The sequence below is a fragment of the Oncorhynchus nerka genome, linkage group LG9a (assembly GCF_034236695.1).
Source record: "Oncorhynchus nerka isolate Pitt River linkage group LG9a, Oner_Uvic_2.0, whole genome shotgun sequence".
Classification (NCBI taxonomy): Eukaryota; Metazoa; Chordata; class Actinopteri; order Salmoniformes; family Salmonidae; genus Oncorhynchus; species Oncorhynchus nerka.
In genome coordinates this window covers 40,759,224-40,786,317 of record NC_088404.1, presented here as the reverse complement: position 1 = coordinate 40,786,317, position 27,094 = coordinate 40,759,224, and the positions used below count along the sequence as shown (strand labels likewise).

Below are 27,094 nucleotides of genomic sequence, written 5' to 3'. Positions count from 1 at the left end.
CAGGATGCTACTATTGTCTGTAGTTGGTTTCTAGTCATATTTTAGTAGCTTTCTCCCGTTGGGCCCAAAGGAAGGCATATAGCCTAGATGCTGGAAGCAGCAGCCATGCTGTGGTGGAGCTTGTCTTGGCTCATCATCGTTGTAGAATGATCCACACCCTGCTGTTGCTAAGACGGCTGCATCGCGCTCTGCTGATTCTCAACCACATTCAACAGAGTACTTTCAGTACGTCACACACGCAAATTATGCAATTTAATATTTGTATTGAAATTCTTTATTTTCATTATGCAACTGTTACAGAGCTATTTAGTGAGACTGTATCCCTTAGGGGTATGACATAGTACTGCATCTTAACAGTATAGCTACTGTGCAATCACGCTCATCCTGTATCTACACATAAAATCATGTGTAAAGCCATACCAGCAGAATTATCTGGATATTGAGCAGACCTCTGATGCTGATGACAATTATGAAGCCTCTGTAAACCTCATTCATTCAGTCATGTTAAATCTGAGGGACATGAACAGCATGGTCAAGGTCACCGGTCTTGTTCTTTTTTAAATGTTCGTAGCCAGAGCTTTTACAGCAGAGCAACTGGAACAACTAGTACTGTTACAATCCACATAAGCCCCACACTGTGGATTCTTCAGCCAGTTCCCAGAACAACCCAGTATGCAGCAGAGACAGTAGAACTAAGTGATTGATGGTCCTAACTCGGTCTGAACTCCACCAGGATCAGACCAGTCAGGTCATAAATGTTGAATGTCAGATCCAAATCCGCAACACCATGAAGAAAACGCAACAGGTGTTACAAGAGAGGGCACTAAATTTCAACCTGTCCGCTTTGTGTGAAATTAAGGAAAGTGTTGAAGTAGATAAAGAACATGTTTGCATCACAGAAGCCTCCTTACTAACAGATCAGTAACACCCACACCCTCTTTGATAACTGCCTGTTTATGCATCCACCACAAAGATAATGTGGTCAGTGTGTTTCTGCCTCATACAAATTAATATATGGAAGCGACAATGTGCTATGAGCTTTCCATATCCACCAGGAAGATGAATGGGAGTTCCTATATGTTAGTCAGAGTGTGACATGAGTGGTAATATTACAGGGACCCGTCTCACAGTTTGCTGACAATGTGTGGTAGAGTGAGAGGGTTGGACATTCCGGGGAACCCCCCATCGAAGGCTGCGTTCAGGACCTCGTCCAGGTTGCTGGCTGTTACAAAGTCCAGCTCCTTCCGGACGTTAGCTGGGATCTCCTCCAGGTCCTTCTCATTGCGCTTTGGGATGATGACACGCTTCACCCCGGCCCTGTGAGCTGCCAGGACCTTGTCCTTGATCCCTCCCACCTGCAGACAGAATCAGGGCTGGCACAATTACCGTATAACTGACGATTATGGATGAAGACAGTTATGAAAATAAAATAACCTTGGGGGTTTTTGGGGACAAACTGCTGGCCGGGCATTCGTGCGGTTGAGTCAGTTTCTGAGATAACTTGGACTCTTAATGCGATGAAACTTTGTTGCCCCTTGCTGAAACAAGTAAGGTGTTGTAGCAAACAATTAATAGAATGGGCTTGGAACCTCTAACCCTGGCAATTTGACTGGTAAACTCGCAATGTCTTCCTGGTATTGTGATGCAATCATTTCCATGGTAAAGTAGAATGCTCATTCAAATGATAACTATAGGGGTGAACGACTCCAGGATTTTGAGTCGTCGTCTTTGGCCGCGCACCACATTATTGCAGAGTCCTACTAGGAACACAAATGTTGTATTCTAAAGAGGACTGGCATGAGTATGCTGCTGCCCATTTGCTTATCAACTTATAAAAGGCCTATTTTGTTTGAATATAGAAGATGTGTAGGAAGTAGATTATTTCAGAGATAATTCAGCTGTGTGCAGACAGATTCCCATGGGATGATATGGCGCACTCTCCACGCTGATAAGCCTATTCTTTGATGTGTTGTGTACCCCTATTCGGACGGGACTAGTATTGATGGAGACGTTGGTCATGTAATTATTATCCAATTATGTGTTATTCCAGAGGACGATTCACACAGGATTCATTTTTTTTAAATTTGTTAAAAAATATATATTCAATTGACTTATGACTGAAGCAGAGGTTTATATTCTAGCAGTGAAGAAATGTCAACGTCATGTCTAAACGATAATAGGCTACACTGATAAGTCATGCATGAATGCCAAATGTATAGGTCTCCCCATCATATTTACATTGAAGTGTGATCATAATCCTTATTTTAGCAATCCATGGTAGACTTCCCTCCTAATAAAAATGCCCCAGATTCTGCTGATTTGAGCTACTGGACAGTATTTGCATGAGAAAGTGAACTTGCCATTTCCAAAAAGTTTAGCTCAGTGGGGAATCGGGGATGCTCTGCTTTGGATCTATTGAATAACTAGGACATCAACAGCCAGGGTTTCATTAAATAAGCTATAGGCACAATACCTTTCATCGCCCATTTAGGTTTAATTAAACTGACGTTTTGGCGATGTTCAACTTCAATTCACTGACACAATTTAGAATAGCTTCGCCCTAGGCCAACTCATTGATGTACAGTCGTGAACAAAAGTTTTGAGAATGACACAAATATTCATTTTCACTGCTGCCTCAGTGTCTTTACATATTTTTGTCAGATGTTACTATGGAACACTGAAGTGTAATTTAAAAAATATATTTTATTGACAATTACATGAAGTTGATGCAAAGAGTCAATATTTGCAGTGTTGACCCTTCTTTTTCAAGACCTCTGCAATCCGCCCTGGCATGCTGTCAATTAACTTCTGGGCCACATCCTGACTGATGGCAGCCCATTCTTGCATAATCAATGCTTGGAGTTTGTCAGAATATGTGGGTTTTTGTTTGTCCACCCGCCTCTTGAGGATTGACTACAAGTTCTCAATGGGATTAAGGTCTGGGAAGTTTCCTGGCCATGGACCTAAAATATTGATGTTTTGTTCCCTGAGCCACTTAGTTATCACTTTTGCCTTATGGCAAGGTGCTCCATCATGCTGGAAAAGGCATTGTTCGTCACCAAACTGTTCCGGGATGGTTGGGAGAAGTTTCTCTTGGAGGATGTGTTGGAACCATTCTTTGTGAGTGTGAGTGAGCCCACTCCCTTGGCTGAGAAGCAACACCACCCATGAATGGTCTCAGGATGCTTTACTGTTGGCATGACACAGGACTGAGGGTAGCGCTCACCTTGTCTTCTCCGGACAAGCTTTTTCTGGATGCCCCAAACAATCGGAAACGGGATTCAGAGAAAATGACTTTACCCCAGTCCTCAGCAGTCCAATCCCTGTACCTTTTGCAGAATATCAGTCTGTCCCTGATGTTTTTCCTGGAGAGAAGTGGCTTCTTTGCTGCCCTTCTTGACACCAGGACATCCTCCAAAAGTCTTCGCCTCACTGTGCGTGCAGATGCACTCACACCTGCCTGCTGCCATTCCTGAGCAAGCTCTGTACTAGTGGTGCCCCGAATCCGCAGCTGAATCAACTTTAGGAGACGGTCCTGGAGCTTGCTGGACTTTCTTGGGTGCCCTGAAGCCTTCTTCACAACAATCGAACTGCTCTCCTTGAAGTTCTTGATGATCCGATAAATGGTTGATTTAGGTGCAATCGTACTGGCAGCAATATCCTTGCCTGTGAAGCCCTTTTTGCGCAAAGCAATGATGACGGCATGTGTTTCCTTGCAGGCAACCATGGTTGACAGAGAAAGAACAATGATTCCAAGCACCACCCTCCTTTTGAAGCTTCCAGTCTGTTATTCGAACTCAATCAGCATGACAGTGTGATCTCCAGCCTTGTCCTTGTCAACACGCACAGCCGTGTTAACGAGAGAATCACTGACATGATGTCAGCTGGTCCTTTTGTGGCAGGGCTGAAATGCAGTGGAAATGTTTTTTGGGGATTCAGTTCATTTGCATGGCAAAGAGGGACTATGCAATTAATTGCAATTCATCTGACCACTCTTCATAACATTCTGGAGTATGTGCAAATCTGCCATCATACAAACTTGGGCAGCAGACTTTGTGAAAATGTATATTTGTGTCATTCTCAAAACTTTTGGCCACGACTGTAAACTATACTTGAATATACTTTTGGTGAATTTACGAGGTATTTCAAGACAAAACATTGCGAGATACAGATTATCAAGACATAGCCTATGCGCACGGTTCTGACTGTTTGCCTGCCCCTCTTGCTGGCTCGCCTGCTCTTTCTCTTCACTATGAAAGATGCCTGTGTGTGTGTTCAGTCTTCGGTCTGTTGCATGTGTGTAGCTTAGCCTACTCATTGATAGCACCTACTTTAGTAAATATGCAAGAAATTGTGAGATACACCTACACTGCGAGATACAGCTTTAGATTACCGATGCATAGCTCTGACTGCCTGGTGGCCGACCTGCCTACCTATGTCTGGCTGTGCCCTTCGCTAGCTCGCCCTTTCTTTGCTGTGAAAGATGCGAGTTTGTGTTCTCTGAAGTAGCCTAGTCAGTCTCCTCCGTTATAATAATACTGAATCTTAGGAGTCGATTCCACTACGCATGACACCCAGAAATTGGAGTTGACGGGCAAGCAATCTATTATTTTGTAGTAGACAACCCACCACTAGTTAACTGCTCATGCAATGGAATGTATTTTGTAATGTGAGTTGAATCAAATCATGGCACATATTGATGGGTACACTTCCTGCTTGGTTCCTTTGGGTACACTCGCAATGGCCACCAGTCCACCCATTATGCCGTCATTGACTTGAATGGGGACGCCCATTCTTTTCTTTCTATTTCTACTGCAGCACATGCAGTCCGGAGCGGAGGAAAGGATGTGTAGTTGTGTCTCACCGGCAGCACCAGGCCTCTCAGAGTGATCTCTCCAGTCATGGCCACATCGGACCGTACCAGGCGCCCACTGAACAGCGAGGCCAGGACCGTTACCATGGTGACTCCAGCCGATGGGCCGTCCTTTGTGACTGCTCCTGCTGGGAAGTGCAGATGGATGTCTGTCCCCTCGAGAGGATCTGAACCACCGACCACTACATCAGACAGACAGACACACAGTCCTTCAGCCGTCATTGTGTATTGCTTTGATATGGATGTAAATGAGTAGCAAAGCTAAGGCAAAATGCATTTTGTTGTGTGTCTTCACTCACGATTGGTCAGCTGGTAGGTCTTGGCATTGCTGCGCAGCCAGCTCATGGCCAGGTGGGCAGATTCCTTCATAACGTCACCCAGTTGTCCAGTCAGGGTCAGCTGGCCCTCACCCTCCATGCGGCTGGCCTCCACAAACATGATCTCCCCTCCCAGGGGGGTCCAGGCCAGGCCGACGGCCACGCCCGGCAGTGTCAGACGCTCCGACACCTGGACACGACCAGGGAGAGGAACACAGTCATCTACACTGAGTGTACAAAACAGGAACACCTGCTCTTTCCATGACCTAGACTGACCAGGTGAATCCAGGTAAAAACTATGATCCCTTATTGAGTTCACCTGTTAAATCCACTTCAAATCAGTGAAATGATGAAAGGAAGGAGACAGATTAAATAAGTTTTTTTTTTTTTGAGTGTGTCAAGAACTGCAATGCTGCTGAATTTTTCACACTCAACAGTTTCCCATGTGTATCAAGAATGGTCCACCAGATTAAATATGTTTTTTTTGTTGAGTGTGTCAAGAACTGCAATGCTGCTGAATTTTTCACACAACAGTTTCCCATGTGTATCAAGAATGGTCCACCAGATTAAATACGTTTTTTTTGTTGAGTGTGTCAAGAACTGCAATGCTGCTGAATTTTTCACACAACAGTTTCCCATGTGTATCAAGAATGGTCCACCACCCAAAGGACATCCAGCCAACTTGATACAACTGTGGGAAGCATTGGAGTCAACATGGGCCAGCATCCCTGTGGAACGCTTTCGACACCTTGTAGAATCCATGCCGCAACGAATTTAGGTTGTTCTAAGGGCAAAGGGGGGTGCAACTCAATATTAGGAAGGTGTTGTTCATGTTTTGTACACTCAGTATATACAGACACCTAGGTACTGGATCTGTAGTCATCTACACATCACTGCTATATTAGTCAATAACATTGAGGTGAGAGTAAGAGTATGGGGTTTACTATGTTTTAAAACTAGTTGTAGTCCTCAGTATCCTATTCTCAGTGAGGACTAGAAGAATGCTGTGGTCTGCCTTCCCTCCAAATAACCCTCCTTCTGCTCTCCCTGCTGTACACACAACACAGGCACATTCCAGTCCCCCTGTGAGAGCTCGAGAGCCCCTCACCCCAACCCCCTCTCTCCCCCTCCGCCCCCAAATCCCATGGGTATGAATGGAATGCTAAGCTACATTAGTAACATAAGTGTGTACTTTCTGCAGCACAGCTACACTGCTTTAAGCCTGCAGCAACATCAACCTAATCACAAGTTGGCACATTTAGGTGCATCTATAGTACACTAGAGTACTGTTTTAAAGTTGCACCCTTCAAGTCTGCCAACTAGTACGGTTAGAAGTGCATGTTTATAGTTGTCTCTCACTCGCTCAAGAGGATCAGTGTTATGGGTACATAAGAACACTTTGGCTTTAATTCTGCATGACAAGGCTTTTCTATACATGTGCTTCCCACAGTAGAGAATCATCCTGCTGTATTTGCTGCAATCTGCAATGTCATCATTCTCTCTCCAGTGCATCAGTCTTCTCAGAGCAGTGTGTTGGGCCAGACAGTGCCAACCCCTACCCTCTCTCACCTCCATCTCAAAGACGTGCATCAGTCTTCTCAGAGCAGTGTGTTGGGCCAGACAGTGCCAACCCCTACCCTCTCTCACCTCCATCTCAAAAGCATCAGTCTTCTCAGAGCAGTGTGTTCAGTCTCCATCTCAAAGAGAGCAGTCAGAGCAGTGTTGGGCCAGACAGTGCCAACCCCTACCCTCTCTCACCTCCATCTCAAAGACGTGCATCAGTCTTCTCAGAGCAGTGTGTTGGGCCAGACAGTGCCAACCCCTACCCTCTCTCACCTCCATCTCAAAGACGTGCATCAGTCTTCTCAGAGCAGTGTGTTGGGCCAGACAGTGCCAACCCCTACCCTCTCTCACCTCCATCTCAAAGACATGCGGCCCCAGGATGTCTTTCAACGCGATGTGGTCCATGACGATGGGCATATCTGGGGGCGCTGCCATGTCTGCCGACACCCCGTCAGGCTCCTCTGCCCTCCTCCCTCGCTTCCCCTCTGACACACACACACACACACACACACACACACACACACACACACACACACACACACACACACACACAGAGAGGTCAGAGAGAATGAGAACATAGAAAGCAGGTGAGCAAATTATAGAGATTAATAGAAATATTAAATAGAAAAGTTAATTTGAGAGGTTGGAGGAGGATGTAAAACAACAAGGTGTGTGTGTGTGTGCACATAGTGCATGTCTGAGTGGTTGTTCTTGTACACAACACAGCTTCCCCAGACATCTTATTATGCACATGCTGATCACTGGTCATGTGACCTGACTACCAATGCAAAGTGGATGTGGAGCATGGTGTTCCCCTCAACAGAGCTAGTCCATTCAGTGGCAACACTACACTGCAGCACAACACTATTTTACAAACACTTAATGGATAGTTAAAGAGGGGGGATAACTGAGGGCAGTCTTTATGGACTGACATATCTATGTAGTGAGTGAATGTGTTATATAAATCAGCTCTGACAGTCCCTCTTTGAGCTGTCTAGTGCCATGAAAGACAAAACAAAGCGAGGGATGAAACGAAGGATACAACCAGGGGAGAGAGGTGGGCAAAGGAACAACAGCCGTGCTCCTAACTGGTCATGTGACAGCTGTCATGAGCCGCCAGTCATGGAGCAGCTGGTAGAGAAAAGAAAGACACAGACCCCCCCACAGCACGCACACACTCCTCCTCACAACTCTTTGTTCGGTCTGCCAATAATATCACCGTTACCTGGCAACAGACAGCCATTTACACAAAGAGCAGAGGAAGAGTGTCATTCTCTCTTTTCATCTGCTGCTGTTTTGGGAGTGGGAGTGGTTACACAGAAGCGAGGGGGCAGGGGGGGGCAGTCCAAATCTGTTTCAATAGGGCAACAGAGCCATAAAACCCCTCTGTTCTGCCCCCACTCCCCCCTCCCCTCTCTCGGCTCAGGCCATGTTAACTGCCAGTGTGATTTCTCCTGTTACACAAGAGCTGCTGCACAGAGACACTGGGGGAGGGAAGGCAGGGGGCATGTGGTCGTGAGGCCGTCTGTTAGCAGGATTACCCCCCCCCTCCCCCATACCCTTCAGAAGGGGGATGACGTGTGTGTGTGTGTGTGTACTGTGTGTGAGCATGCGTGCCTTTATGTTTGAGAGGGCATTGTGCATTGGTCAGCAGATTTGTAGTCAGGGACTGCACAACCAACCGGCGGTGTGAATGTGTGTGAGGTGACGGTGCTCACTGGAGGGAAGGAGGGAGCACCTGGTAGTGTACATAGTATGATATAGCCATGTCTGTTCCTAACAACTCAATTAGCTCCAGCCTCCAGGGGCAGATATTGTGATTTCACAGCTTGTCTGTGGGGAGTGCTAGTCTGTATACAGCAGGCCACTGAGGCACTGCTGAGACCAGCTCACCACTGCAGTATGTTTGAGGGCAGGGCCTGATACTGTAGCTGTGCCAGTCAGTCAGTCCTCCCTCCTGCCCCACAGAGAGTGGTTTTCCCCTGCTGGTTTTTCTACCTCCGTGCTCAGCTCCCTGGGGGGCACTCTCAGAAGGCGCGGCCTCTGATTTGGTAACATTGTGACCCTCTGCGACCTTCACTGCCACTGCTCGACATATCGCACCGATCTTCCTCTCCAGGGACCGGACACCGGCCTCACGAGTGTACCTGCGTGCGCACACACACACACACACACACAGTTCCGCTATCATCAACCATGATGGTTAAAATGACAGTGTGACTGTTTGAGACATCACAATCTCCCACCTGGCCATGCTGTTAGGTGCTGGCCCCATCTGCAGCATGCTCTGATGCCCACAACACTAAGGATCTATCATGGTCCTACTGTACTCTATATCATCTACTGCATCTTTATGTAATACATGTATCACTAGCCACTTTAACTATGCCACTTTGTTTACATACTCATTTCATATGTATATACTGTACTCAATACCATCTACTGTATCTTGCCTATGCCGCTCTGTACCATCACTCATTCATATATCTTTATGTACATATTCTTTATCCCCTTACACTTGTGTCTATAAGGTAGTAGTTCTGGAATTGTTAGCTAGATTACTTGTTGGTTATTACTGCATTGTCGGAACTAGAAGCACAAGCATTTCGCTACACTCGCATTAACATCTGCTAACCATGTGTATGTGACAAATACAATTTGATTTGATTTGAATTTGATTTGATCCAAACACACCAACACAGTCGTAAAGAAGGCACGACAATGCCTCTTCCCCCTCAGGAGACTGAAAATATTTGGCATGGGCCCTCAGATTCTCAAAAGGTTCCACAGCTGCACCATTGAGAGCATCTTGACTGGCTGCATCAAGATACGCTACAGAGGGTAATGCGTACGGCCCAGTACATCACTGGGGTCGAACTCCCTGCCATCCAGGACCTCAATACCAGGCGGTGTCAGAGAAACGCCCTAGAAATTGTCACACTCCAGCCACCCAAGTCATAGACTGTTCTCTGCAACCGCACAGCAAAATGGTACTGTAGCGCGAAGTCTAGGACCAAAAGGCTCCTGAACAGCTTCTACCCCCAAACCATAAGACTGCTAAATACACTGAACAAAAATATAAAATGCAACATGTAAAGTGTTGGTCATGTTTCATGAGCTGAAATAAAATAACCCAGAAATGTTTCATACATACATACAAAAAGCTTATTTCTCTCAGATTTTGTGCACAAATTTGTTTACATCCCTGTTAGGGAGAATTTCTCAAGGCATATCAAGAAGCTGATTAAACAGCATGATCATTACACAGGTGCACCTTGTTCTGGGGACAATAAAATGCCACTACAATGTGCAGGTTTGTCACACAACACAATGCCACAGATATCTCAGGTTGAGGGAGCATGGGATTGACATGCTGACTGCACGAATGCCCATCAGAGCTGTTGCCAGATAATTTGTTCATTTCTCTACCATAAGCCACCAACATCTTTTTAAAGAATTTGGCAGTACGTCCAACTGGCCTCACAACCGCAGACCACATGTAACCACGCCGGCCCAGGACCTCCACATCCAGCTTCTTCACCTGCAGGATCGTCTGAGACCAGCCACCCGGGCAGCTGATGAAACCAAAGAATTTCTGCACAAACTGTCAGAAACCATCTCAGGGAAGCTAATCTGTGTGCTCATCATCCTCACCAGGGTCATGACCTGACTGCAGTTAGTCAACATACTGTGGGCAAAGGCTAACCTTTGATGGTCACTGGCACGCTGGAGAAGCGTGCTCTTCCCTGGTTTGAATCCCGGTTTCAACTGTACCGGGTAGATGACAGACAGCGTGTATGGCGTCGTGTGGACGAGCAGTTTGCTGATGTCAACCTGGTGAACAGAGTGCCCCATGGTGACAGTGGAGTTATGGTATGGCTATAAGCTATGGACAATGAACACAATTGCATTTTATCGATGTCAATTTGAATGCACAGATACGGTGATGAGATCCTGAGGCCCATTGTTGTACCATTCATCCGCCGCCGTCAACTCATGTTTCATTATGATGAGGCACGGCCCAATGTCGCAAGGATCTGTACACAATTCCTAGAAGCTGAAAAGGTCGCAGTTCTTCCACGGCCTGCATGTCACCCATTGAGCATGTTAGGGATGCTCTGGATCGACGTGTACGACATACTGCGTTTCAGTTCCCGCCAATATCCAACAACTTCACACAGCCATTGAAGAGTGGGACAACATTCCACAATCAACAGCCTGATCAACTCTATGCGAAGGAGATGAGTTGTGCTGCATGAGGCAAATGGTGGTCACACCAGATACTGACTGGTTTTCTGATCCACGCCCCTATCTTTCTTTTTTTAAGGTATCTGTGACCAACAGATGCATATCTGTATTCCCAGTCATGTGAAATCCATAGATAAGGGCCTAATACATTAATTTCCATTGATCAATTTCCTTATATAAACTGTAATTGGTGCATGTTGCGTTTATATTTTTGTTCAGTGCAGTTAACCAAATAGCTACTCGGACTCTCCTTTTGACCACACGCTGCTGCTGCTACTGTCTATTATCTGCCTTGTTGGCTTGTCACTTTACCCCTACCTATATGAACATACACTATATATACACAATAGTATGGACACGTCTTCAAATGAGCGGATTCAGCTATTTCAACCACACCCATTGCTGACAGGTGTATACAATTGAGCACACAGCTATGCAATCTCCATAGACAAACATTAGCAGTAGAATGGCCTTACTGAAGAGCTCAGTGACTTTGAACATGGCACCGTCATAGGATGTCCTCTGTTGCAACACTCACTACAGAGTTCCAAACTGCTTCTGGAAGCAACGCCAGCACAATAACTGTTCGTCGGGAGCTTCATGAAATGGGTTTCCATAGCCGAGCAGCCGCACACAAGCCTAAGATCACCATGCGCAATGCCAAGCGTCGGCTGGAGTGGTATAAAGCTCGCCGCCATTGGCTCTGGATCAGTGGAAACGTGTTCTCTTGAGTGGTGGATCATGCTTCACCATCTGGATGGACGAATCTGGGTTTGGCAGATGCCAGGAGAACGCTACCTGCCCCAATGCAGTGCCAACTGTAAAGTTTGGTGGAGGACAAATAATGGTCTGGGATGTTTTTCATGGTTCGGGCTAGGCCCCTTAGTTCCAGCGAAGGGAAATCTTAATGCTACAACATACAATGACATTCTACACGATCCTGTGCTTCCAACTTTGTGGCAAGTTTGGGGAAGGCCCTTTCCTGTTTCACCATGACAGAACCCTGACCTCAACCCCATTGGAACGCTCAACATCAGTGCCCGCCCTCACTAATGCTTGTGGCTGAATGGAAGCAAGTCCCCGCAGCAATGTTCCAACATCTAGTGGAAAGCCTTCCCAGAAGAGTGGAGGCTGTTATCGAAGCAAAGGAGGGACCAACTTAATGACCATGATTTTGGATTGAGACATTCGACGAGCAGGCGTCCATATAATTTTGGTCGTGTTGTGTATCTACCTCAATTTCCTCGTACACCTGCACAACGACCCGGTACTGGTACCCCATGTAATACAGCAAAGTTACCATTGCTCATTTGTAATTTTCTATACAAAAAAAGCATTTCACTGTTTATCTACACCTGTTGTTCACAAAGCATGTGACAATATAAATGTACCCGTGGGTGCCCTCTGCGACCCGTCTTCACCTGTCTGGCTCTGGTAATATCCCCCTTCTGTCCTGCTAGAACGATAGTCACTCCCCTCCTCTCCCTGACCTGCCACACTCCTAGCGTGTGTAAATCACCCTCGGTGTATGTGTGAGTGTTTGTGTTCGTACTTGCTAATGATGTCCTGGGTGGTGTCCTGAGGTATCTGGAGCTGTTGGGGCGTGAGTCCATGCTGTTCTAGCTGATGGGGAATCAGGTGACGATGAGCTATCTCCACCTTCTCCTCCTGAGTGTACCCTGAGAGGACATCAGATACAGATACAGAGAATGTAATAAACACCTCTTCCTGACAGGCCATTACCATATTTATCCAGGCTAACACCACATCAATCTCGGAGGGGAACTGCCCACTGTGTCTTGGGGCTACACCATGATGTGTGCTATTAATGTGTTAATAACCAGTTACATTGATTCTACATAAATCAATGGCCAAGACAGGTACTCAATGCCCCTTCAGCTGACCCCTCTGCCCAACCAGATGACCCTTGACCTCTGACCTTGCACCTGGAGGACCTCCATCCTGTCCAACAGGGCCGGAGGGATGGTGGCCGTGGAGTTGGCTGTAGCGATGAACAGGACCTGGGAGAGGTCGAAGGCCACGTTGAGGTAGTGGTCTGTGAAGCTGTGATTCTGCTCTGGGTCCAGGACCTGGTGGGAGTCAGGCGGACACAGAAGAGACTCAGTATTAGGAGCACAGCTAACACTCAGCAACAGGAATGCATATTTCATTATACTCAACTGGTTAGCGACCATTACTAATGAGCTGCATGTCTACCAGCTGCAGATGTAGAAACATTTACACTGTGTGTGTCTGTGAATTGTTGGTTCAGACTTCACACTGCCAGAGGCAATAAACAAATCATTCTGCTTTGCTTCCTCCCCCACATCCCTCCTCCCTGCTCTGCCTCTCTCTATCCCTCTGGGCACCCAAGCAGAGAGAGAGGAAGAAAAATAGAGAGAGAGTGAGAGGGAAAGTGGGAGTAAGAAGGTGGAATGTTGAATGCAGCAGAACAGTGGACCTGATGGGTAATTCTGTGACTGAGCCTGAAGTTTTGGTTTGGCTGTGATGTGTTCTGCAAACACTGGCTCCCACAAAGCAGGACTACATTGCCGCGCAGGATTACATTACCGCGCAGGACTACATTACCGCGCATGTCTACCTTACAGCGCGGGACTACATTACCGCGCATGTCTACATTACCGCGCATGTCTACATTACCGCGCATGTCTACATTACCGCGCATGTCTACCTTACAGCGTGGGACTACCTTACCGCGCATGTCTACATTACCGCGCATGTCTACATTACCGCGCATGTCTATATTACCGCGCATGTCTACATTACCGCGCATGTCTACCTTACAGCGTGGGACTACCTTACCGCGCATGTCTACCTTACCGCGCATGTCTACATTACCGCGCATGTCTATATTACCGCGCATGTCTACATTACCGCGCATGTCTACCTTACAGCGTGGGACTACCTTACCGCGCATGTCTACCTTACCGCGCATGTCTACATTACCGTGCATGTCTACATTACCGCGCATGTCTACATTACCGCGCATGTCTACCTTACAGCGTGGGACTACCTTACCGCGCATGTCTACATTACCGCGCATGTCTACATTACCGCGCATGTCTACCTTACAGCGTGGGACTACCTTACCGCGCATGTCTACATTACCGTGCATGTCTACATTACCGCGCATGTCTACCTTACCGCGCATGTCTACATTACCGCGCATGTCTACATTACCGCGCATGTCTACCTTACAGCGTGGGACTACCTTACCGCGCATGTCTACCTTACCGCGCATGTCTACATTACCGCGCATGTCTACCTTACAGCGTGGGACTACCTTACCGCGCATGTCTACCTTACCGCGCATGTCTACATTACCGCGCATGTCTACATTACAGCGTGGGACTACCTTACCGCGCATGTCTACATTACCGCGCATGTCTACATTACAGCGTGGGACTACCTTACCGCGCATGTCTACATTACCGCGCATGTCTACCTTACAGCGTGGGACTACCTTACCGCGCATGTCTACATTACCGTGCATGTCTACATTACCGCGCATGTCTACATTACCGCGCATGTCTACCTTACAGCGTGGGACTACCTTACCGCGCATGTCTACATTACCGCGCATGTCTACATTACCGTGCATGTCTACATTACCGTGCAGGCGCAGGACTACCTTACCTCGCAGGACTACATTACCACGCAGGAATACATTACCGCGCATGTCTACCTTACAGCGCATGGCTACATTACCGCGCAGGTCTACATTACCGTGCGGGCGCTGGACTACCTTACCGCGCAGGACTACATTACCGCGAAGGACTACATTACCGCGCAGGACTACATTACTGTGCAGGCGCAGGACTACCTTACCGCGCAGGACTACCTTACCACGCAGGACTACCTTACCACGCAGGACTACCTTACCACGCAGGACTACCTTACCGCGCAGGACTACCTTACCGCGCAGGACTACCTTACCGCGCAGGACTACATTACCGCGCAGGACTACCTTACCGCGCAGGACTACCTTACCGCGCAGGACTACCTTACCGCGCAGGACTACCTTACCGCGCAGGACTACCTTACCACGCAGGACTACCTTACCACGCAGGACTACCTTACCACGCAGGACTACCTTACCACGCAGGACTACCTTACCACACAGGACTACATTACCACACAGGACTACCTTACCACGCAGGACTACCTTACCACGCAGGACTACCTTACCACACAGGACTACATTACCACACAGGACTACATTACCACACAGGACTACATTACCACACAGGACTACCTTACCACGCAGGACTACCTTACCACGCAGGACTACCTTACCACACAGGACTACATTACCACACAGGACTACCTTACCACGCAGGACTACCTTACCACGCAGGACTACCTTACCACACAGGACTACATTACCACACAGGACTACATTACCACACAGGACTACATTACCACACAGGACTACATTACCACGCCAGTAGATAAAACGATTCAAGCAAACAAAGGGACAGAGGGAGCATGTGGAAGCATGCAAAATGGCTTTTGAACTAGGAGTGTGTGAAAGTGTGTGTAACAGAGAGAGACAGTGTGTGTGGCATGTCTGAGTAGTGCGCACCATTCCTACTTGGGGGTCAAGCTTGGACTTGAGGCTAGTGGGGCTCTTATCTGAGCTACCTGCATTCCCAGAGATGAATCTTCTCCTGGTATCAGCAAGGCTATCACACTGCTGCAGATAGGTAGGTATCCCGCTCACCTAAACATAGCGACTCACGTCTTCAGGCCATTACACTAATTGAATTTGAGACTCCTCACATACATTCAGTGGTGAGTGAGTAGGAATGGTGCGCACTACTCAGACATGCCACACTCACTGTCTCTCTCTGTTACACACACTTTCACACACTCCTAGTTCAAAAGCCATCTTGCATGCTTCCACATGCTCCCTCTGTCCCTTTGTTTGCTTTAATCCTTTTATCTACTGGCGTGGTAATGTAGTCCTGCGTGGTAATGTAGTCCTGCGTGGTAATGTAGTCCTGCGTGGTAATGTAGTCCTGTGTGGTAATGTAGTCCTGTGTGGTAATGTAGTCCTGTGTGGTAATGGAGTGAGTGAGTGAGTGAGTGAGTGAGTGAGTGAGTGAGTGAGTGAGTGAGTGAGTGAGTGAGTGAGTGAGTGAGTGAGTGTGGACACTACAGTGCTCATTTGTCTCCGTCCATCACTGTGATGGGGATTCTTAATCCCTCCTCTCCCATTGTGTTTCCAGGAGGTGAAGTGGGACGGTGATGCACCATAGGAGCTGATAACTCCAGCAGGAAGTGGAGCAGGGCCAGGTGAACCAGCCGAGGTCACAGACCTACCTCCAGGGGACTACTGGGTCTTTCTAGAGATCAGACAGGTGTTGACTTCATACATGCAGACTTATTTGGTACGACTTGTTTCCACCATCCTCCTCTATATATAATCTACGTAGAATCTTATCCCTCTCTCTGCCTGGCTGTCTGGATGAGCCTCTGTCCATCTCCCTGTATCACTCAATCCCTCACTTCTTTCCTACCTCTTCCCCTTTGTACTCCATATTGTTTGTATCGGAGACCATGAAGCTGCCCCCTGGTCTGGAGGTCCCAGGTTTCTCACCTCCAACAGGGCAGAGGCAGGGTCTCCCTGCAGACTCTTGCCTAGCTTGTCCACCTCGTCCAGCAGGAAGACAGGGTTGTTGACTCCCACCGTCTTCAGCCCGTTGATGATGCGGCCAGGCATGCTGCCCACGTAGGTCCTCCTGGAGACAGGGAGCGAAAGGGCATCATGTCAGACAGAGAGACCAGTACATAGAGGACAGAAAATGGGGTGCAGAAAGGAAATGAAAGCAAAACAAGACAGGTGTGCAGTGAGATAATGATGGGGACGGAGAGAGATAATCAATGGAAGGAGAAAGACTAAAAACAAGGAAGCCAAAACAGGATGCTTAAACAACGTGCTGGACCATGTACATACAAACATCCTTGATCATGTCTCTCTGTTCCTACTCCCAGCCTACAAGCAGCAACTCAAGAGGGAGCCACCAGCACAGATAGTGAGGCACTGGACCGAGGGGGCTGCCTTAACACTGCAGGTCTGTTTTGAAAATACTAATTGGAATATTTTCAAAGATTCATCCACCCAGGACTCATCCATCAACATTGTGGAATATACACTACATGGCCAAAAGTACATGACCGCTCGTCGAATATTTCATTCCAAAATCACAGGCATTAATATGGAGTTGCTCCCCCATTTGTTGCTATAACACCCTCCACTCTTATAGGAAGGCATTCCACTAGGTGTTGGAACTTTGCTGTGGGGATTTGCTTCCATTCAGCCACAAGATAATTGGTGAGGTCAGACACTGACATAGGGTGATTAGGCCTGGCTCACAGTCAGTGTTCCAATTCATCCCAAAGGTGTTCGATGGGGTTGAGGTCAGGCCTCTGTGCAGGCCAGTCAAGTTCTTCTACACCGATCTCGTCAAACTATTTCTGTACGAAGCTCGCTTTGTGCACAGGGGAAATGTCACGCTGAAACAGGAAAGGGCCTTCCCCAAACTGTTGCCACAAAGTTTGAAGCACAGAATCGTCTAGAATGTCATTGCATGCTGTAGCGTTCGGATTTCCCTTCACTGGAACTAAGGGGCCAAATCCGAACCATGATAAACAGCCCCAGAACACTCTTCCTCCGCCACCAAACTTCACAGTTGGCACTACTACTAGATGATGAAGCGTCACAGAGGAAGGGATTTCCACCGCTCCAGAGTCCAATGGCAGCGAGCTTTACACCACTCCAGCCGACGCTTGGCATTGCGCATGGTGATCTTAGGCTTGTATGCGGCTGATTGGCCATGGAAACCCATTTCATGAAGCTCCCGACTAACAGTTATTGTGCTGATGTTGCTTCCAGAGGCAGTTTGGAACTCAGTAGTGAGTGTTGCAACCAAGGACAGATGATTTTTACACATCGACTCTGCACCGGTACTCCTTGAGATTGTTATTAATTGTGTTACTATTTTTATTTGCACATTCTTACTTTAACTCTGCATTGTTGGGAAAGGGCTCGTAAGTAAGGATTTCACAGTCTACACCTCTTGTATTCTCCGTATTTGATTTTAATTTACACAAACACTACAGCACAGCACACAAACACCATGTAAGGTGGAACCAGCATGAACCTCACATCCCGGCCCCACACTTATATGTATACACAAGTGCGCTATGCAACCTGAAACCACATCAAAACACACAACAGGCAGCCTAAACTGCAGTGGTGGGTGGTTTGGTGTGGTGTCACAATTGATGCATGAGACTAGAGACTGGGGGCTATGGATAAACTCAGACTGGCTGAGAGACACAGGAAGGACCCGCTGGCTGAGATGTCATCATCCCGCCGAGTCTCCATAGTGACAGGCGAACCATTTGAACATGAAAGATTACATCATGCTTCCACTCCTAATTTTCCCTCTCAGGATTACTCACATTGTAGAGGGCTGTATACAAAACATTAGGAACACCTGCTCGTTCCAGGACAGACTGACCAGGTGAAACCTTGTTAAAAATCTATATTTTTACCCCGTTTTCTCCACAATTCTGTGATATTCAATTGGGAGTTACAGTCTTGTTACATCGCTGCAATTCCCGTACGGACTCGGGAGAGGCGAAGGTTGAGAGCCGCGCATCCTCCAAAACACAACCCAACCAAACGGCACTGCTTCCAAACAGCACTGGACTTACCCGCCCCACTCGCTTAAGTCAGAATATAATATCTATAGGGGTTTCATTTCCTGTGCAGAATACAATTTACAGACACAGCTGCTTGCCTGCCCACCTATTAATCCCCACCTCCGTTCTCTGCCCTCTCCAGTGTACCTGTGCCCGCGGATGTCAGACTGGTCACACACCCCTCCCAGGGCAATGCGGTGGAACTCCCTGCCCAGGGTACGGGCGATGGAGCGCCCCACACTGGTCTTTCCCACCCCAGGCGGCCCCACGAAGCACAGGATGGGCCCCTTGAGGGTGCTCTTCAGCTGCCTCACAGCCAGGTACTCCAGCACTCTCCTCTTCAGCTTCTCCATGGCATAGTGGTCACTGTCCAACAGCACCCGCGCAGCATGGATATCAAGACAGTCTGCAGAGACAATGCGGATCAGGGTTTAATTCCAACACCGTGAATATTGTCAAAAGACCTTATCTAATGTCAACCAAGTGATTAAGATAACCATTAATCTAGATTGTAATAACAAGTATTGTTTTATGTCGCTACATGACTAAGCAGACATATGGTATGGACTCCCTTGTGTGGTAATGCTGAATCATCTAAGCAAATGTCCCCAATACTCTCAGTGTCTAATGACTGGCTATAGAGGACAAAGCAACCAGTGACAAAATATGATATTGAGCTCCCTCCAGTGGTAGAAGCCTTTAATTCCATTTTGAACAGAGAGTTCAAAAAAAGAGAGCTGTTTCCTCGGGGTACACTTTGGTTTCTACCCCTCGTCCCAAAAAAATGCCCTATCCAATTACAGAGAGTTTCAAGGTATAACGTGCATATGATGTGCTCTGTATGTATGGATATGTACATTTCTAAATTCAAAAAATAAAGTGTAAATGAATAAAGAAATGAACCTGAGATTGTAGTGGTGTCATAGTGGTGTACCTGTGGTACTTTTGCTCCAGGGCAATTCCACCATAAGATCCAGGTAGTTTCGGGTGAGAGCGTACTCTGGCATGGACTGGGGCATCTTCTTCAATCTGTGTAGATTATCATACAGTGCCTTCAGAAAGTATTCACACACCATTACTGTTTCCAAATGTTGTTGTGTTACAGCCGGAATAGAAAATGTATTACATTTAGATTTTGTGTCACTGGACTACACACCATACCCCATAATGTCAAAGTGGAATTATGTTTTAAGAAATGTTTACAAATGAATAAAAAATGAAAAGCTGATATGTTTTGAGTCAATAAGTATTCAACCCCTTTTGTTATGACGAGTCTAAATACATTCAGGAGTAGAAATGTGCTTAACAAGTCACATAATAAGTTGATTGCATGGACTCATTGTGTGCATTGATAGTGTTTAACATGATTTTTGAATGACTATACCTCATCTCTGTACCCCACACATACAGATAATGGCAAGGTCCCTCAGTCGAGCAGTACATTCCGAAAACAGATTCAACCACAAATACCAGAAGGGCACCTATTGGTTGACATCGAATATCCCTTTGAGCATGGTGAAGTTATTCATTACGCTTTGGAAGGTGTATCAATACACCCAGTCACTACAAAGACACAGGCGTCCTTCCTAACTCAGTTGCCAGAGAAGAATTTCACCACAAGGCCAATGGTGACTTTAAAACAGTTACAGAGTTGAATAGCTGTGATAGGAGAAAACTGAGGATGGACCAACAACATTGTAGTTACTCCACAATACTAACTTAAATGACAGAGTGAAAAAAAGGAAGCCTGTGCAGAATAAAAATATTCCAAAACATGCATCCTGTTCACAATAAGGCACTAAAGTAAAACTGCAAAAAATGTGGCAAAGAAATACTGTCCTGAATACAAAGTGTTATGTTTGGGGCAAATTCAACACAACACATTACTGAGTACCACTCTTCATATTTTCAAGCATGGTGGTGGCTACATCATGTTATGGGTATGATTGTCATCGGCAAGGACTGGGGAGTTTTTTTTAGGATAAAAATCAACCAAATTCAGCTAAGCACTGGGAAAATCCTAGAGGAAAATCTGGTTCAGTCTGCTTTCCAACAGACACTGAGACAAATTGACCTTTCAGCAGGACAATAAACTAAAACAAATGCCAAATATACACTGGGGCTGGGGACACAAAACACACACACACACACACAATGCATAGTCCGGGTAGCCATTTGATTAGCTGTTCAGGAGTGTTATGGCTTGGGGATAAAAGCTGTTGAGAAGCCTAGTAGAGAGAACAGTCTATGACTGGGGTGGGGTCTTTGACAATTTTTGGGCCTTCCTCTAACACCACCTGGTGTAGAGGTCCTTGATGGTAGGAAGCTTGGCCCCAGTGATGTACTGGGCCGTACGCACTACTCTCTGTAGTGCCTTGCGGTCGGAGGCTGAGCAGTTGCCGTACCAGGCAGTGATGCAACCAGTCAGGATGCTCTCGATGTTGCAGCTGTAGAACCTTTTGAGGATCTGAGCACCCATGCCAAATCTTTTCAGTCTCCTGAGGAGGAATAGGTTCTGTCATGCCCACTTTACGACTGTCTTGGTGTGTTTGGACCATTCTAGTTTGTTGGTGATGTGGACACCAAGGAACTTGAAGCTCTCAACCTGCTCCACTACAGTCCCGTCGATGAGAATGGGGGAGTGCTCGGTCCTCCTTTTCCTGTAGTCCACAATTATCACCTTTGTCCTGATCACATTGAGGGAGAGGTTGTTATTCTTGCACCACCCAAGCCAGGTCTCTGACCTCCTCCCTGTAGGCTGTCTCGTCATTGTCAGTGATCAGGCCTACCACTGTTGTGTCATCTGCAAACTTAATGAAGGTGTTGTAGTGCTTGGCCATGCAGTTGTGTACAGGCACGACCAAGATGACATTGAATGTTCCTTGTTACAGTTGATGTTGCCATGTTACAGCTGACTTAAATATGCTTGAAAATCTATGGCAATAATTGAAAATGGCTATCTGGCAATGACCAACAACCAAGTTGACAGAGCTTGACAAATTCTTTAAAGAATAATGTGCAACTTGTTCTACATTCCAGGTGTGAAAAGCTCTTAGAGAGACTTACCCAGAAAGACTCACAGCTGTAATTGCTGTCAAAGGTGATTCTAACATGTATTGACTTGGGGTTGAATACTTATGCGAATGAGATATTTCTGCATTTAATTTTCAAAAAATGTGCAAACAATTCTAAAAACATGTTTTCACTTTGTCATTATGGTGTATAGTGCAAAGATTCAGGCCTTAACACAACCAAATGTAGAATAAGTCAAGGGGTATGAATACTTTCTGAAGGCACTGTATGTAATCAAGATGTAGTAGTGTTTTATTTTTCATTCATTATTTTACAAATGTTAGAATTTTTCTTCCACTTTAACAGAGTATTTGTGTAGATCGTTGACAAAGAAATGAGAAGTACATTTTTATCCCTTATGGGTTGTGAATTCTTTCTGAAGGCATTGTTTGTGTCAATGCCACTACTATGGAAATATACACACATAATGTACACACACACTGCAAGTGTCCCCAAATAACCAGGAAGTCTGAATCCATTGGAATGTAAGGTAAATAAACCGTGGGTACCTTTTGAGCTCTTTGAGGCAGACACGCAAGGCAGGCTCTGGCATATTCGCTCCTTTAACCTTCCTCTCCAGGACAGCTGTGTCATCACCATCCTCATCATCACCCTCTTCATCCAAGGAGAACTGACGACCAGGAAGCACACCGCCTTTACGTACAGCCAGCACCTGAGAGATAGGGGATAGAAGAGTGTATACATGAGGCATACTGTATAATCGCTGCATTTCAATTCTAAGCAGGCACTGCATCTGATCTTTTAGCATGCCCACAAGTGTGACACTTTTTCCTAGAAGAAATGCTAACAGTTGAGTAGTCGTGTCATTCAAGCGTCAGCATGCTTCAGTTCGGCTGGCGGCTAGCCGAATAGCCAAACTGAGCGAGTGTGCTTGCATACTCCCTTAAAATACCTTCGCTTGAAAAACAACAAAAAAAGTGACAATAGTACTGTTTGTCCCCTTTGAGAAGCCATAGCCAGTATACACTTCCTCAAACTAGTCATAATTAATCTAAGACAACATAAAAATTAAAGAGATTTCTTGAGTTTTTGCTGAGATCTTGGTCACGCAATTGTATATCTCACTAAGATGTTAGGTGCAGTATTTCTCAATAAAAAAAATGTGCATGAAAACAAGTAATCTCTCGTTGAATGACAACAAAGACTGTTGAAGAATCCCTACAGTTGACCAATCACGGACTAAGACTTTGGCACCAGAACTTCGGCTGGCCTCAAAGTTGTGTGTGCCAGAACAGCCCCAAAAAAACTTACTGGAGTCCAGAACGAACAAATACGTTGTCATAATATATGCACAAACTCTTCCGAACTGTTTTGGCTGGGAAGCATGCGAACGCCTTTACCCTTTTGTCATCGTCTAGTCTTGGTTTTCTGGTCTTCCGCAGCAGTTTGAGACCCTCAATCTGTCTGGTCAGCAGGGGAAGAGTCTTCTTAAAACGTTCCTCCAGACTCACTGCATCCAGAACCTGCATGTCCACATACATATCACTGTAAGTGTATAACAGAGAGCAGGAAGAGACGCATATAGCTGATACATTCATGCCCTTACACAGGGATGTGAATAAACAAATATTTGACATTCCTAAAAACGACACGGTACGTGAATGAACAAGCACCCACAGACACAGAAACACATTGCTCTACCTGGAGCTTCTCTTTGTTGGAGGTATGAATCATAGAAGCCAGGACATCAGGCAGGGTCTCCCTGGGGAGGCTGTCCAAGAGCCTTCTCAACTTGGCCACCACAGGAACAGACATGTCCAACATGCCTACCAACTAACCCAGACACACAGAGAGGAAAGACAACATAGTGAAGAAACACAGTGGGACAGATATGAAACACAGACAGGGGTGGAGATCACAAATCAAAGTCTGTGTGGACAACAGGCAGTACATCTGTCTACGTAAACACACATACCATTTACATACATTACATAGGTGGATAATATTCTGTACATTTACAGAAGCGTAGCCAAGCCTATTACCCACATTGGAGGAATCCTCATTGGCTATGCTAAAAGAACATAAAGTCATAGCTTCTGGTCCTGTGTGGCTCAGTGAGTGTGGTGCTAACACGAGAGCTGTGGGTTCGAGTGCTGATGGGGTCAAATACTAAAAATACATACATTCACGGTTACTGTAATATTAGTGGCTTTGGATAAAAACATCTGCTAAATGGTATATTATTTTTATATGACACATATACTGTAGATTATATTACTGAACGTCAGGGATGCTGCTCCTGCACTGTCTGTCACACCCACCTGCACAGCGGCTTGGTAGAACCTCTGGGACAGCTCCCCCAGCTCTCCATCTGGCCCGGCTGCCTCAGACATCTCCTCTGGGCTGGTGTACTGCTCCAGCTTATCCAGTTGCTCCACCTCAGCCACGGGGAAGGGCCCCTCCTTCAGCAGTTGGGCCACGCGGAAGCGACACAGCCCTGTGATGAGCAGTGTGTAGTGGGGCTTGGGCCAGTTACTGCCCACTACCTGCACCGCCAGCCCCGCCGTGCCAATACTAATAAGGGAGCGGTAATTACAGAATAGTATGAGGCGAGGAAAAACATAATCATCCCTCCCAAATGACACCCTACTCCCTATACAGTGCATTACGGAAAAGGGTGCCACTTGAATTGCGGTCTCTGACCATAACATCTACAACACAGCTAGTGTACAGACAGTCAAATCCAAAAGAGTAAGATACAGTGGGGCAAAAAAGTATTTCGTCAGCCACCAATTGTGCAAGTTCTCCCACTTAAAAAGATGAGAGGCCTGTAATTTTCATCATAGGTACACTTCAACTATGACAGACAAAATGAGAAAAAAAATCCAGAAAATCACATTGTAGGATTTTTTATGAATTTATTTGCAAATTATGGTGGAAAAAAAGTATTTGGTCAATAACAAAAGTTTCTCAATACTTTGTTATATACCCTTTGTTGGCAATGACAGAGGTCAAACGTTTTCTGTAAGTCTTCACAAGGTTTTCACAAACTGTTGCTGGTATTTTGGCCCATTCCTCCATGCAGATTTCCTCTAGAGCAGTGATGTTTTGGGGCTGTTGCTGGGCAACACAGACTTTCAACTCCCTCCAAAGATTTTCTATGGGGTTGAGATCTGGAGACTGGCTAGGCCACTCCAGAACCTTGAAATGCTTCTTACGAAGCCACTCCTTCGTTGCCCGGGTGGTGTGTTTGGGATCATTGTCATGCTGAAAGAGCCAGCCATGTTTCAGCTTCAATGCCCTTGATGATGGAATGAGGTTTTCACTCAAAATCTCACGATACATGGCCCCATTCATTCTTTCCTTTACACGGATCAGTCGTCCTGGTCCCTTTGCAGAAAAACAGCCCCAAAGCATGATGTTTCCACCCCCCTGCTTCACAGTAGGTATGGTGTTCTTTGGATGCAACTCAGAATTCTTTGTTATCCAAACACGACAAGTTGAGTTTTTACCAAAAAGTTATATTTTGGTTTCATCTGACCATATGACATTCTCCCAATCTTCTTCTGGATCATCCAAATGCTCTCTAGCAAACTTCAGACGGGCCTGGACATGTACTGGCTTAAGCAGGGAGACACGTCTGGCACTGCAGGATTTGAGTCCTTGGCGGCGTAGTGTGTTACTGATGGTAGGCTTTGTTACTTTGGTCCCAGCTCTCTGCAGGTCATTCACTAGGTTCCCCCGTGTGGTTCTGGGATTTTTGCTCACCGTTCTTGTGATCATTTTGACCCCACGGGGTGAGATCTTGCGTGGCGCCCCAGATCGAGGGAGATTATCAGTGGTCTTGTATGTCTTCCATTTCCTAATAATTGCTCCCACAGTTGATTTCTTCAAACCAAGCTGCTTACCTATTGCAGATTCAGTCTTCCCAGCCTGGTGCAGGTCTACAATTTTGTTTCTGGTGTCCTTTGACAGCTCTTTGGTCTTGGCCATAGTGGAGTTTGGAGTGTGGCTGTTTGAGGTTGTGGACAGGTGTCTTTTATACTGATAACAAGTTCAAACAGGTGCCATTAATACAGGTAACGAGTGGAGGACAGAGGAGCCTCTTCAAGAAGAAGTTACAGGTCTGTGAAAGCCAGAAATCTTGCTTGTTTGTAGGTGACCAAATACTTATTTTCCACCATAATTAGCTAATTCATTCATTAAAAATACTACAATGTGATTTTCTGGATTTTTTTTCTTCTCATTTTGTCTGTCATAGTTGAAGTGTACCTATGATGAAAATTACAGGCCTCTCATCTTTTTAAGTGGGAGAACATGCACAATTGGTGGCTGACTAAATACTTTTTTGCCCCCACTGTATGTGACTAATGTTGTGCCAGAGAAAATGGTGAATTATCAATATGATTTAACATTGGCATCCTACTTCAGTTGTTGCAGTTATTAAAGCATAGGAGGGACACATATTACTACTTAGTAACCAGTGAACTAACATGGTTGTATCCTGCTAAATGCAAGGTTAAAGTCCATCTGAAGTTCAAACGACCATTCTAGAACAACTTACAGGAGAAAGCATAGGGAAAAAGTTTAAATTCCACTTTCAAAAATGTAAAGCATGATTTAGCTATCAAGTTAGTCCTATTTTTAAGAATCAATTAAAGGAATTCTTAGTAAGAAATCATATAACATCGCTTACTGATAGCACCACCATCGTAAACATTTCGGAACATTCAAACAACATCCAGTGATATAATAGACAGGACATGGCATAGTTTCCATTGAGTGAAGTTCAAGTACACTAGCTAGCTTTTCTCAATGTGACATTTAACTGACAGTTGTTTTTGTACAGCTTGCTAACTTAGTTACATCATAGCTCCTACTACCGCTTGACTACAACAGGTAGCTGTTAGGCCTGCACTTGGCAGGCACAAAGACATGTTAAGATGTCATGTAAAATAGCAGAATTAGCTAACTACTGTTACCTACCTATGCAAAGTGGGGAGATCTTCAGTATCGTGTTCAGGATCTCGGGTGTTGGGGATCACGCCGATGATGGTGCTCTTCAGCGAGGTCCCCTTCAGCAGTCTGTTCTTCACCAGATGCATGTTCCTCGCCGTTTCAACACTGATCCGCATCGTCGAGCCTGGCAAAAGCACCCCTTCATGGGTCAACAGCAGAGGCAGTCGACTTGGGATTTGGATACCGCTGTTGGATGACATTATTTGATGTTTTCCCAGCTCCCGATCTTCAGGTCAATATGAACAAAATGTATAGTACTTCTTTCTCCATCGGGTGACAGACTAGGGCGAATGTCACAATATTGCAA

The 27,094-nt window shown here is 46.0% G+C and overlaps 1 protein-coding gene across 1 annotated transcript; it reads right to left on the bottom strand.

Moving 5' to 3' along the window:
* Window positions 1–258: 258 nt before the first annotated feature.
* lonp2 (lon peptidase 2, peroxisomal) lies at window positions 259–27,094 on the bottom strand. The gene is made up of 15 exons (XM_029668150.2): window positions 26,755–27,094; window positions 24,090–24,342; window positions 23,470–23,601; window positions 23,169–23,291; window positions 22,317–22,480; window positions 19,670–19,764; window positions 18,883–19,141; window positions 16,625–16,766; window positions 12,941–13,091; window positions 12,554–12,680; window positions 8,752–8,900; window positions 7,105–7,238; window positions 5,173–5,380; window positions 4,865–5,055; window positions 259–1,355 (listed from the first exon to the last, which is right to left on the bottom strand). The coding sequence occupies exons 1-15, from the start codon at window positions 26,985–26,987 to the stop codon at window positions 1,125–1,127; spliced, it is 2,592 nt and encodes an 863-aa protein (XP_029524010.1). The 5' UTR covers window positions 26,988–27,094; the 3' UTR covers window positions 259–1,124.